This window comes from Nyctereutes procyonoides, unplaced genomic scaffold (assembly GCF_905146905.1).
Source record: "Nyctereutes procyonoides isolate TBG_1078 unplaced genomic scaffold, NYPRO_anot_genome, whole genome shotgun sequence".
In the NCBI taxonomy this organism is placed as follows: domain Eukaryota; kingdom Metazoa; phylum Chordata; class Mammalia; order Carnivora; family Canidae; genus Nyctereutes; species Nyctereutes procyonoides.
In genome coordinates this window covers 33,950,765-33,964,810 of record NW_026575135.1, presented here as the reverse complement: position 1 = coordinate 33,964,810, position 14,046 = coordinate 33,950,765, and the positions used below count along the sequence as shown (strand labels likewise).

General features: G+C 36.7%; 1 protein-coding gene across 2 annotated transcripts in view; it reads left to right on the top strand.

Annotated features, from left to right (window-relative positions):
* FOCAD (focadhesin) overlaps positions 1 to 14,046 on the top strand; it is a 312,624-nt gene that overhangs the window by 76,151 nt on the left and 222,427 nt on the right. For both annotated transcript variants that reach the window (XM_055301666.1, XM_055301665.1), the window contains exons 6-8: positions 3,474 to 3,575; positions 9,030 to 9,234; positions 13,048 to 13,254. In XM_055301666.1, coding sequence (XP_055157641.1) covers positions 3,474 to 3,575; positions 9,030 to 9,234; positions 13,048 to 13,254 — 514 coding nt within the window. The remainder of the gene's footprint in view (positions 1 to 3,473; positions 3,576 to 9,029; positions 9,235 to 13,047; positions 13,255 to 14,046) is intronic.

Genomic DNA, 14,046 nt, shown 5'->3' with positions numbered 1-14,046 from the left:
TTATCAATCTTACTAATTCTTTCAGAGAACTAATTCTTAGTTTCATTGATCTCCTCTGTTCTTTGGTTTCTATTTCATTGATTTCTTCTCTAATCTTTATAATTTCTCTTCTTGCTAGATTTAGGCTTTATTTGCTCTTCTTTCTCCAGCTCCTTTAGGTGTAAGGTTAGGCTGTGTATTTGAGACCTTTCTTGTTTCTTGAGAAAGGCTTGTATTGCTATATACTTACCTCTTTAGACTACTTTTACTGCATCCCAAAGGTTTTGAACTGTTGTGTTTTGATTTTCATTTGTTTCTATGAATTTGAGTTCTTCTTTAATTTCTTGGTTGACCCAGTCATTCTTTAGTTGGGTGCTCTTTATCCTCCATATATTTGAGCTCTTTTCAAATTTCCTCTTATGATTGAGTTCCAGTTTCAAATAATTGTGGTTTGAAAATATGCAGAAAATTATCGCAATCTTTTGGTATCAGTTAAGGCCTAATTTGTGACCCAGTATATGATCTATTCTGGAGAATGTTCCATGTGCACTCGTGAAGAATGTGTATTCTGTTGTTTAGGATGTAATGTTCTGAATTTATCTGAGAAGTCCATCTGGTCCAGTGTGTCATACAAAGCCCTTGTTTTCCTGGTGGTCTGCTTAGGTTGATCTGTCTATTGCAATAAGTGGGTTATTAAAGTCCCCTACTATTGTATTATTATCAATGTGTTTCTTTTATTTTGTTATTAATTGGTTTATATAACTGGCTATTCCCGTATTAGGGGCATATTTACAATAGTTAGATCTTCCTGTTGGATAGACCCTTTAATTATGATATAGTGTCCTTCATCTCTTATTACAGTCTTTGGTTAAAATCTAATTTGTCTGATACAAGGATTGCCACCCCAGCTTTCTTTTGATGTCCATTAGAATGATAAATGGATTCCCACCCCCTCACTTTCAATCTGTAGGTGTCTTTGAGTCTAAAATGAGTGTCTTGCAGACAGGATATCGATGGGTCTTGCTTTTTTATCCATTCTGATAACCTGTGTCTTTTGATTTGGGCATTTAGCCCATTTACATTCAGAGTAAGTATCAGAAGATATGAATTTAGTGCCATTGTATTACCTAAAGTTACTGTTTCTGTATATTGTTTCTATTCCTTTCTGTGTTATTTTTGGGTTCTCTTTTTGCATAAAGGAACCCTTTCAATATATCCTGTAGGGCTACCTTGTGATCACAATTTTTTTAGTTTCTATTTGTCCTGGGAGCTTTTTATCTCTCTATTTTGAATGACTCCTAGCTTGATAAAGTTTTCTTGGCTGCATATTTTTCTCATTTCTCACCCTATGTGCATCATTTCTGATCCTCCTTTATAATTACTACCTTTTATTTCTGTTGACTTGATTTAAAAATTTGGACAAAACTTTTAAATAGTAGATAGAAAAAAAAAACACTCCACCAATGTAATAGATAGATACTTGAGTTTTTTGGGGGGATGAGGAGCAAGAAGGAGGAAGGGATGACTTATAAGGGAAGAGTATGGAAAGTCACTTAAATGCCTTGTGATCACACACAATGTGTGATAATATATAATAATGTGTTAACTTGTTGGATTTTCTTCTTAAATAGTCCTAAATGCCACCATTAGGTGGAGGATTAATAGATGGTCATATGTGATGCTCCTCATTTCAATATCGTGCTTGGCAGAAACAAACCTCTTTCCTAAAATAATTGCAGGTGCCGTTCTTTCATTTTATTCATGTTTACTTGAACAGGACCTACTACACTCTCAATCTTAGAAGTTTGCCTGATGTGACATTCCTGGGAGACTGTCACGATTTGTAACATTTGTTTATTAATATCTGTGGCAACTAGAGTAGAAGCAATTCTAGATAGGTTTAAGTGCCAAAGAGTTTTGAATTGGAAATATGATTTTAACAGGATTTTTAAGTGTTGGCAGAAAACGTTGGAGTGATCCTTTAGCAATGGCAGTAATCTGATCAGTCAGAAATAGCCAATGCTTTAACAAATGGGAGCCTGCCAGCAGGTGACGTTAGTGCATGATAGATTAGGTGAGCTTGAGGAGAAAAATCAAGAGATGGTGTTATAATACGTGGAAACTGTGTAGTAGTGTCAGAGAGGTGCTTAACATGAGAGTTTCCATGTGATGGATCTGCCATAGTTTTCTATTTAAGAGAGCAAGAAATTCTGAAAACTTCCTGACTCTTCTTCCCTCTTCTGGGTTTTTTTCCTGGTAGTGGTTCTCAACTCTCGCAACACATTAGAATTGCTGGAAGAGTTTTTAGAAATTACTAATGCTCGTGCTCCTCTCCTAGCAACCCCAATAAAATTGAGGCCTGGGTATTGGTATTTTTAAAAGAGCTCCACAGAGGAATCTAACATGCAACCAGGGTTGAGAAACACTGCTTTATAGCAGGGCATCAGAATTGTTTGGGCTGGGGCCTGTGAATCCATTTGCATTTCTGACGTTCCCAGGTGATATTGCTATTGAATTTAAGGCCATCACATTTTGAGGATCACCGAAAAGGCAGTTAAAAAAAGTCATTTGAGTTTAATTGATGGCTTGATCTTATTTTTTAAAAACTATTAATAGAGATACATTGTAGGGTTAAAATTTGAGATTAAGGAATTTTATGTATATGATTCCTTTTATGTAAAAAAAGAAATAATCATTTTATTAAAATATTTTTTTGGGGAAAAAGCCGCATCAGTAATAGCTAAAAGCTTTGTACAGTACTTCAGAGTTTAAAAAGCTAATGGATTTACTATTTTCTATTAGGCTTTTTGAACTATTTGAAATAACTTGTGTTTGTGATTCCCCCCCCCCCCCCTTTTTAAACCTCATTATTTGAGAATCCTGCAGATTTCAGATCTTATGTTTTGTAATCTCTTTAGGTATCTTAATAGATGTAGCCCAAATAAAAATTCTCATTCTTGTTCAATAGAAGTTTTTAGGATTTTCAGTTTGGAGGGTTTATTTTGAGATGGGAGAAATGTTTTTTTTTTTTTTTTTCTCGTTATTTTAAATATGTTGGGGGAATGGACCCATACACTGAGAAGAATGGGTGTAAGTAGGAACGGAGAAGGAAAGAGTGCTTACAAGTTGGGGCAGAGTTAAAGGAAATAGAATCTTCCAGGTTTGGAAAAAGAGGAGGAGGAGGAGGCAGCCCAAGACTTCTAGGAATGAAGAAATGAAGGGTATGGATATGAATGATGGATCCAAAAGCTTGGCCAAAGTTGCAGATTTCGTGCTCAAGTTTGGATCCCTAAGACCTAGAGTTGATTCTCTTTTCTGCAAAACAGGTAGATAAAGGAAAAAAATATTAGTGCTAATGACTTAACTCTGCAACAAAGGATAGTTTTATGGCAGTTATACTGTTTGTAGTTAGCACTGGCTCTTGTTGCTTTATTTGGATATTGAGAATTTGTAGTCCTTAATGACCGCTTCCAATGTGACTCTGTGCTTTTCAGAAACCATCCTCAGCCTTTGATCACAATGCTTGAACACAGACCTGATTGCTGGCCAGTACTTCTGCAGCAACTGACAGCTTTTTTCCAGCAATGCCCAAAAAGGTAAAGTAAAATGAATGAGGGAGATGGGGTATGCTCATTTTAGAGCTTTTTTTCTTTTTTTTAAACTACTTTACATTGTTTTCTCTTGAAGAAAAGAAATATTTTAGGTCAAGATATAGTTTTGTTTTCTTTTTAAGAGAGGAAAAAAAAGCCTACTGGACTTAATTGATGGTTGAAATATTGCATGAGGAAAGTTATTATTAAAGAACTTTAAGTATTGGTTAGTTAGGAAAGTTGATTAGAAATATTTGGTAAACTACTACACAATGCATGGAAAAGATAGCTTCTTCTCCCTGGAAATTCATCAGTTGAGTTTTCTCTTCTTTGGAATCCTGCCAGTTGGGATCAAGTAATACCGCCACACCTGGCCTTAGTTTAGCTTGGCGAGGATGTTCTGATGGTCCTTAGAACTACCCTCCTTCTTCCATTCTTAGTGTCATGACGCCGACTCGAATTCTCATCAGTTGCTGTGGCTTTTGCCACCTGTTCCTAACTGGCATCTCTGCCTTCAATCCTGTCCTGCTCAGAATGATTCTCTAAACATCCATCAGGGTGTTTTATCAAGAGAGTAAATCTTGTTGTATCACTCCCTTACTTAAATTAACACAATTGTGGTTTTCCAGTTGCACTTGCATAGTGTGGGCTGAGCATGGGGACTGCCCTCTAACCTTTTAGCTCTTTCTATAGAACTCACATGTTGATATCTTATGGTAGCTCTCTACTGGCAAACAACAGTGTGGCTTCTGAAATAGTTGGAAGATCCCTTCGCTAGACGATAAAATCTAGTTTGTTATGCTAGGCTTTCTTCATGATATACTTTCTACCTATTTCCCCAGTTTTCTCTGGACTTACTAATTTATGAACTGTGTATTCAGCAGTACACTGACTTGCTTTTGTTTCCGCACAGAGAACCATGCTATTCCCTCACATCTGTGCTTTTGCTTATCAGTACCTACCTCACTCTTGAATTGTATCTCTACCCTTTCCTGACTCATTTCTCTATCTATCTATCTATCATCTATCTATAAAAATATTTTATTTGTTTATTCATGAAAGACACAGAGAGAGAGGCAGAGACATAGGCAGAGGGAGAAGCAGGCTCCCCATGGGTGATTTCTAACATTATTGTACTTTATTGTCTTATAATGACTCTATGTGAAAACTTCCAAAAGGCAGGGATTGCGCCTCATTAGTAGTTGTATTAATAATGCTTGGCCCATTTCTAGCTGCTCTCTATAAGTGTTGAATTTATGTACATGAAGTGTGTTGCAGAGGGCTTCCTAATATATAATATCATTATACACTTTGTACCATCATGCAAGGTCATGATAGGATAGTATTGTCCCAGGTAATCCAATGCCTGAGGTAAAGTCACCACGCCAGCTACATCATGTTTTCTTCCTCTTGAGGGTCTTACCGTGTCCTATACATATAGTTTCTTAGAACACCTTTTCTGAATTCATAACTTCAATGTTAGATGGGATTTCTAGGAATGGTGTACTGCTATATGAAGGCTTAAAAGACATAGGGAACTTTGAATCATCTGCCAATGAGAAAAATTCATGTGACATTTGGATAATAGCTCAAAATAAACATCACTGTCCTCTTTTCCCTCACCTAGATTGCATTCTCAAAGGTAGGATATTAGTATTTCCTAAATAAGGCTTTCCTCATCTTTGCCAGAAAGTAAAAATAATTAACTTATACATTTTTTAAATGAAATTTCTCGCTCTTGTTAAATAGATTAGGTTATTTTATGAAAGATGCTATTGCTGTTGTGCCAGGTTTATTATTAAGGTTGTTTTCAGGGTAATTCTCAAGAATATCTTTCTTTCCCAATTCTTGAATTAACCATCATGTAATTAATTACCTTTTAGTTATCTTCATTTCAAAGGAGTATTATACTGGGATTTGGAAGTAGTTATTATAATGAAATATGTCCAGATATTCATAAGACAAAAGAGATTATTAATTGACTTTGGTTTTTTCACTGATAAGCTTCTATTGACTTTTTTCATTCAAGTTTTCAGGTGTTAGATTATTGCTATCTAGAGCCTTTTGGAACTTCTAAATTAAATTTATTTGCTAAGAATAAGTTCAGCTGCCTCGGTTCTACTTTTACACTATGGGATTATTCTTTGCAGGATGAAATTGATAATTCTGGTTGCATTTTTCAACAGACCATTTGTTTCCTGAGATTTAATTTTAGAGCAAGTTAACTTAGTAACTTAGTACATAGTAACTTTACTTGTTTAGAAGGTAATGAAGGAAAGTTGGTGATTTAATTTACTAAGAATATAAATAGTGATTCACAACTATGGGGAGAAGGCAAAATGTTGTGAAGGTAGCTTGTATTCTGGCTCTTCCTGTGTTAAGAATTGTTGATTAGCTGGGTTCATTTTTAATAGTATGTAGATGTCCTGAAATGACAGTGTATCTTTGTGCTAGATGTTTTGGGAATTATTTTGTAGTTAAATTCTGCATTCATTTATAGAAGGCCTGTGATTTTATTTATTTAATTAATTATTTATTTATTCATTCATTCATTCATTTATTTTTCTTTATTTATGATAGAGAGAGAGAGAGAGAGGCAGAGACACAGGCAGAGGGAGAAGCAGGCTCCATGCACCGGGAGCCCGACATGGGATTCAATCCCGGGTCTCCAGGACCGCTCCCTGGGCCAAAGGCAGGCGCCAAACTGCTGTGCCACCCAGGGATCCCCAAGGCCTGTGATTTTAAGACCTGAGAATTGCATAAATTGTCAATGACATCATTGTCTTTAGGCCTGGTACTTTAAAAGTTTATCTAGTCTCACACATAATTTCTCAGATAAAGGGATGAAAGAGAGTAACAGCAAACGACTTTCTCAAGGTCACATGGTTAGCGGTTGAGATGGGCCTAAAGCCTGTTTCTTCACTTTTATTCTCAGTTTTTCCTCATCACCTCTCCATCCATGAACATAAATAGAAAAGTCTTCTGTGTAAATAGATATATGCACAGTTAGTTTCTAAACATTCTTAATCACTTTGGGATTTCAGGTTGTCTGTTTTATTATATTTATTTTTTCCTTCAGACCTGTCAATTTCATACTCCACTGAAATGACAGTCATCAGATACCACACAGGAAATACACAATCTAAAATCAGGACAGATTAAGCCAAAGAAATTTTTAAACAGTGTATTGTCTTAAGGAAGCACAACATTACATTTGTGACGTCAAACAATAACAGCATCTTGGAACTACGTTTCTTTATATGAACCTTGCAGTTCACCTGCAGCATCTCAAAGTAGGAGAAAACGGATAAGCTATACATGGATGTTCTTGATACCTGGATAGTGTGTATTCTTTGCGGAATACATTATTGGAGATGGGGAAAAAATATTTCTTAAATTTAATTTCTGGAAACTTCTTCATATTCTAGCCTACACATACATCGTCTGGTTGCTTGATCTGTGAAGGTTTTTTTTAGTTTCCTAAAGTGGATGGTATGATAAAGGCATGTTACAGTAATAATTTGCACTCAGAAGTCCTCAGAAATTTTTTTATAGATTGTGTAAATATTTGTCTCATGAGAAAAAAGTTCCTCCAGCTTGTGAGCTCTATCCAAACAAGTATTTATTCTTGTTTCCTGCTTTGTTTCTAGCACACAGAAGAGTGAATGGTATACTGTAGGTACTCAGTAAATTTTGCCAAGAGAATAAATGAATAAATAAATCTTAGCAGTTACCTTTAAAATTATTATTAATGTTAATGGTGTTTTGAAATTACATTGCTGTATAATGTATAGGATTATAAATTTATGTTGTCAAGCATAATTCCAGTAGCATTTCCTCCATGAAGTATTGCATTTTATACCTTTGGTTTAGGAGTTTTCACTTTCTGTCCTCTAGTCCAGGAATAGAGCTGATTGCTAGTGTTGGAGTGTATGCTTTTTTTTTTTTTTTAAGGTTTATTTATTTATTTGAGAGAGAGAAAGGGGAGCATAAGCCAGAGGAGAGGGGGAGAGGAAGAGAGAAAATCCTAAACAGACTTGTGGAGCCTGGCGCTGGGCTCAATCCCAGGACCCTGAGATCATGACCTGAGGCAAAGCCAAGAGTCAGATGCTTAACCAACTGAGCCACCCGGGCATCCCTAGACTGTATGCTTCTTAAGGATAGATAATGCCTGTTCATCTTTGTATCTTATCTAATAATTCCTTATGTATAGTAAATATGAAACATTAAAATAAAATTATACTTGCATGCCATTTGTGAAACTATGATTTTGTGTAACTGAATCAATGAATTTAGTGATTGAATATCTTTGGAGGCCTCATGTGTTATTATTGGTGATACAGCAGTAAACAGAAATCTCTGCTCTCTTTTGGCTTATAGTCTGGCCAGATAGAGATACTAAATAAGTAATGACAATAAATTCATTGTCCTGTAGAAGCACATAATGGGGATCTGCTTTAGGCTAGATTAAGGGCAGGCCCTCAGGGAGTCATTTTAAAGGAGAGATCTAGATAATAGGAATTAGCAGAGGAAGGAACAGGAAAGGCAGAAAGAGGAGAATGTTATAGGCAGAGGGAACAGCAAGAGGGAAGAAAGCTTGGATAACTTGATTGAACATCTGAAAGACATTTAGTGTAGCAGAGGGGAGCAAGAAATGAGGCTGACAAGACAAGCAGAGGTTAAATTATGGAGGGTTTGTAAATTGGGCTAAGTACTTTATCTTAAGGGGGGCGTGCTCTTTTAAGCTGGTTAATGACCTGATCAAATGTTTATACCTAAAGGGTCATTCTGGTACTTTAGTGACTTTGGATGTGGAGTTATTGAGATATATTGAAATCTAAATAGGAAAGATTTGTAAAACCTTCCTCCTTTGCATGGGAAGAGCTTAAGAGGAAGGACTTGGCAAATGACTTTACCTCTCTCTGCTTTAATTTTTGCATCTATGTAATGGGATGGTTTTATTTCATAGGGTTGTGGTGAGGATGACTTGAGTTGAAAGGCAAAAAGTGTAGTAGATTGGGCATCCCGTGTGTTAGACAAGTAAATGTTAACTATTCATATAATCTTCCTGGAGCGTCCATATGGTTTTGTTTTACATAGACTTTCACCTATAGAATTTTTCCAAAAATGAATGCCTATGTCCTATTCCTAGAGAGTGGATCCTGATATCTGTAATTCCAGAAAGGTCCTAGGATAATTTTGAGGTTCACCCAAGACTGGTCCTGTAGATGTTATTCTGATATGCAAATAGAGATTCTCTCAGTCCTGGGCATTTCCCCCAGTACACAAAGAACTGATTGGCATGGATCCAGGTAGGTCATGGTGGAATTGAAGAATCATGAAAGAAAGTTACCCTTGATAGTATCCTAGTTTGTAATGAACTCTAAGTTGATGTTTGACAATTACTGCATGGTCCTCTGTTTAGCTTGATGACTGGCTTATGTGTCAAATGATTTGCAGGTCAGAAGTTTCATGTATCCAAATAATGGCACCATTTCTGTGGTATCTATATTGCGAACCATCCCAGTTACAGGAATATGCTAAACTCCGACTAACCCTGCTAAAAGTCTTACTTCAACCCCGGGTTCCTAGTGACATGGGACAGCCGTCCACATTGGAACAACAGATACTTCAGCTGTGTTGTGACATGGTTCCGTGTTTGCAGGTAAGACCCCTCATCCTCACTGATAGACTGTCAGCGCCAGTAAAGTGTTGGTTGTTATCGTCACGCATAAAGTAGAACCCGTGTGATTTTCCAGCTTGGAAATAAGCCTGGCTTTATTTATTTATTTATTTTTTAAAAAAAATTGTATTTATTTATTCATGAGAGACACAGAGAGAGAGGCAGAGACATAGGCAGAGGGAGAAACAGATTCCTCACAGGGAGCCTGATGTGGAACTCCATCTCCAGAACCCAAGATCACTCCCTGAGCCAAAGGCATCCTTAAGCCTGGCCTTGGAAATGCTGGCAGGCATGAAAAGCTGAGACACCTGCACCCCAATGTTTATAGCAGCAATGTCCACAATAGCCAAACTATGGAAGGAGTCTCAGTGTCCATCGAAAGATGAATAGATAAAGAAGATGTGGTCTGTATATACAATGGAATATTACTCAGCCATTAGAAATGGTGAATACCCACTATTTGCTTTGACATAGATGAAACTGGAGGGTATTATACTGAGTGAAGTAAGTCAATCAGAGAAGGACAATCATATGGTTTCACTCATATGGGGAATATAAAAAATAGTGAAAGGGATTATAGGGGAAAGGAGAGAAAATGAGTGGGAAAAATTAGAGAGAGAGACAAACCATGAGAGACTCCTAACTCTGGGAAATGAACAAGGGGTAGGGGGGCACTTGACGGAATGAGCACTAGGTGTTATAGTATATGTTGGGAAATTGAACTCCGATAAAAAAAAAAAAAGCTTGCAGGCTTTTGGTGATGATGAAGTAGCCACACCTAGATTTAACCTTAACATATATCATGTTAACTAAGTTTGCAGAAACAGAAATCAGCACAGTCCATTCGAGGATTAGTAAGAATGAAAACTTTGTGTTGTTCAAGGAAGACTTCTCAGGCTAAAGAATTTTGAATTGAGTTTCTCCTTGTGGTAGACACAAGAGAGTTACAAGAAAAGAAAAAAGACCTGTGTACAGATTAGGAAAAGATGTGCATCTGGGCAGACACAGCCCTGGAGATGCAGGGCTTGGCCAGGTGAATGGTGGCTCCATTCCAGTTTCCATGTGTCTCCTTACAATGCGGGTAGTGACCCTGATGCCTCCTGCTCGTGAGAAGCCCACAGTCTAGTAAGGGAGTTAAGATGAGTCTATAAATTCTCGTAATTTGAAGTAGATGGATAAAAGGTGTTTAACAGGTATGGATAAAATGCCTGGGAAGTTAGAGGAAGAAATAAATAAGAACTAGTTTCTCCATAACTGCAGATTAAAAAAAAAACAAAAAAGCAAAAAGCCAGTAGCCAGTGTTTTGTGATGTTAGTGTAGTGATTAATTTATTAGGCTGTTTCTCTTTGTCGAGGTTTGTCATTTGCCTAAATCTGGGCACCATGCTGCTTAGCTGATTGAGGGAATCTGTGAATATTTTTCAAACTGATCACTTGAGGTCACAGATGACCTGTTTTAACTTTGTGTTAGCAAAAAGTGACTGCAGTGAATCTTGCCTCCGCGACTCATAAATAGGCTTTCCTGTAATCAAGGCAGAGAAAAGTTAATTAAAACGAATTCTCCTGTGGCTTTTCCAAAGCTTTTGTTTTGTGTGGGCCATAAGGCAACGTATAGGCAGGACATCTTGAACTGGGGTACGCATTTTCCATCACATGTTTGGAGACCCGGTGTGCTGCTCTTGGGTGGATGTTTGCCTTCATCCTCATGAACCTGTTCAGACCAGCCTAAATAACTTCTACAAGTGAGCTCTGTAGGATATTTTTAGGAATCTGTGGCTTGTTAATATACTCGAGAGAGGTGAAGAGAAAAAAGGGGATAGAAACATTATTTGGAACTATGGAACTAGCAACATAAATACATTTGATCTCTTAACAAATTGGCTTTGTTAGAATACGAGAATTCTGAGCGTCAGGAGGGATCTTAGTGGGAACATAATCCATTTTCCCACTGATTACAGGTATTTCTTAAACTCTCTGAGATAACAGTTCCATGACTAAATATTTAAATAATAAGAAGCATGTTATTTTGCAAGGCAACCTTTTTTTTAAGTACTTCTAATTGACCTGCATTTCCCTAAGAGTTTACCCATTAGTCTCTGTTCAAAGAACAAAACAGAATAGGCTTTAAAAAAAAGCCAGTTTGCATCCTATTTTATGTTGTTTCTTTCTTCTTTCCCTTTTTTCCTTTCAATCCTTCCCTCTTCTCTTTCCTTCATTGCTTTCTGTACTAGGGTTTCCAGAATTTTCATTGTCTGTTGCCAGGAATTCTCTAGTTTATTAGTGCTCAGAATGTGTTATTATGAAATGTTCTTTTTAGAGCTGAATATACTCCTGTATTTGTCGGCTGACCCATACTGTGCACGTGAATAAAATCTCATCAATTAAAAAATTGTTATTTCAGAAATAGCCATGCCACCCTGTTGACCCATGATGAGGCAATGGTTAATGAAATTTATAATTTCTTTTCATGCCACTTGCTCTTCCATTTTGTATTTGTGGCATTGTCTCTAGATTTACCTGGCTTAAACTTCATTATTGACTTTGGTCCAAATAGTTCTTTCTTTTTAATTGTGACTCTTGTCACTGCATGTTATCCATTGCACATAATCTAGTGCTACATCAAGATAGAAGATTACTTCACAAGTATTGTAAAAAATGTTGGTAATACTAAAGATTAGAGAGTCTTTAATGCTAACTTGTTGAGGTTGCCCCCCAATTTTTTTATTATGGAAAATTTCAAGTATGCCCGAAAAAGACATTCAAGGAAACATATTGTTCAATAAACACGAGGCTTTGTTTGTTTTAAATCTCTTCTTGGTGGCCTTTTGCCGCTCCCATTGTATATTTGCAAAAGAGTAAAAATAATTTAGCTACTTGACTGTTCACATTTATTTTTTAATAACAGTATTTTCTGTCTCTTCTCCTTTGATCTTTTAATGTCTTTTTTCCCCTCTTGTTTGCTAGGAATTAATTTTTCTCTTTGTATAACTTAGAGTCCTTTTGGGTTATTACAGTGGAAACGATTGGTGAAAGGTACAGCTGGTCAACTGTAGGTTTTCCTCTTGATGAATTTAACAGACACAAGGCTTCTGATTGAAGCAGATGGTTCATTGTTTGTAATCTCTGGTAAATGCCAATGTGTCTGTGAGCAGGACCATATCCTTAATACCAACTCCAGAATTTTGATCGGAACAGCTGGGTTTGAATTGAATTGGGATTTTCAAGAGCACCCAAGTCCTTCCTATCTAATGTATTAGCCTGTTGAGAAGACACCCTACCATTTGAATATGGTCTTTCATTGCATCTGCCAAGTGTGGAAATGATGCTTTCAGTTAAGGGTGTCTGAGCAAATATCTTCCAGATGAAGGGCTTAGTAGTACATTAGAATAACATGCCAACCCTTTTCTTCCAGGTAACTGTGTTGGAATTGTTGAAAGGAGAGTTCATTTGGAGAACTCAAAACCAACTTTAATTAATTTTCTTCAACATGTTAGCAGTGTTGTATAATTTGTCCCAAAAAGAAAAATCTGCATTTAGAGACGTCAGAAAAACAAATGAAAACAATTTGTGTCAGCCAGCAGTAACAAAAAACGGTAGCAAATTGTACTTTGGTTAGTGACAAAAAAAAGGCAGAGTTTAGACTTGGCTTAATCCTCTTTGAGTTATGTAAATGTCTTCATCTCTTTAAGTCTTTAAAGGTTTAGAAAAAAAAGATTGTTAATGCTTCTTTTTTGGTTTAAAATTATCCTTTGTTCTGTATATTATTTTCATATCATATAATGACTTCTTTAAACAGGTAAAAGATTTGATCCAGACAACAGAAGTGATGCTGTTTATTGAGGAAGTCTATTTAAGCCTTCTGCGTCATCCCATTTTCTGGAAAGTTCAGCTTACTCAGTTGACCCTTCAGCTATTGTGTGTCTGTGAAGTCAGCTTAAAGATAACTGGGGAATGCTCATCTCTAATTCACCTGTTAGACCACAGTGTTGAACTTCTGATGGAGGTAAGGATAGTACAAAATTTTAATATGTCTATTTTCCTAATTGGATCTTTGAGTAGCAGGGTGAGTGTGCTCTTTTATTTTATTGCATACCAAATAAGTTTTGATCAAATATTATTAGATCATACTATTAAAGTACTATTGTAATCTATTGTATAAATGAGGCACTAAATTTGGAGCACCAGTTATGAATCTACCACTGTGGCATTTTTTTCCCATTTATTTATGTAGCACACAAGTATTGAACACCGATTATATGCCAGACCCTAGAGAGTATATACCTAAAAAGACACTTTTGTGATCTCAAGGGACTTACAGACATGCAAATAAATAATTTAAATAACTGTAGTACGATAAGGTAAATGATTTTATGGAGTATGTGCAGTGGGAGTACAAGTTAAGGGAAGTAGGGCATGAGTTCAGATTTGAGGATGTCTGCTTGAGTTTGCCTGATACAGGAGCACCTGGATGGCTCAGTGGTTGAGCATCTGCGTTTGGCTCAGGTCATGGTCCTGGGGTACTGGTATCCAGTCCCGCATCAGGCTCTCTGCAGGGAGCCTACTTCTCCCTCTGCCTATGTCTCTGCCTCTCTCTCTGTCTCTCTCATGAATAAATAAATAAAATCTAAAAAAAAAAAGGGTTTCCCTGATACAAACCAGATGTTGGGGAGGCATTCCAGATGTGGAATAGCATGTGCCCAAACACAAAAACATGAACTAGCACGGCAGCCATGACTTAATCAGAAAACAAAGTGTCATTATTGCTGACAGATGAATATGTAGGAGGTAAGGCTGG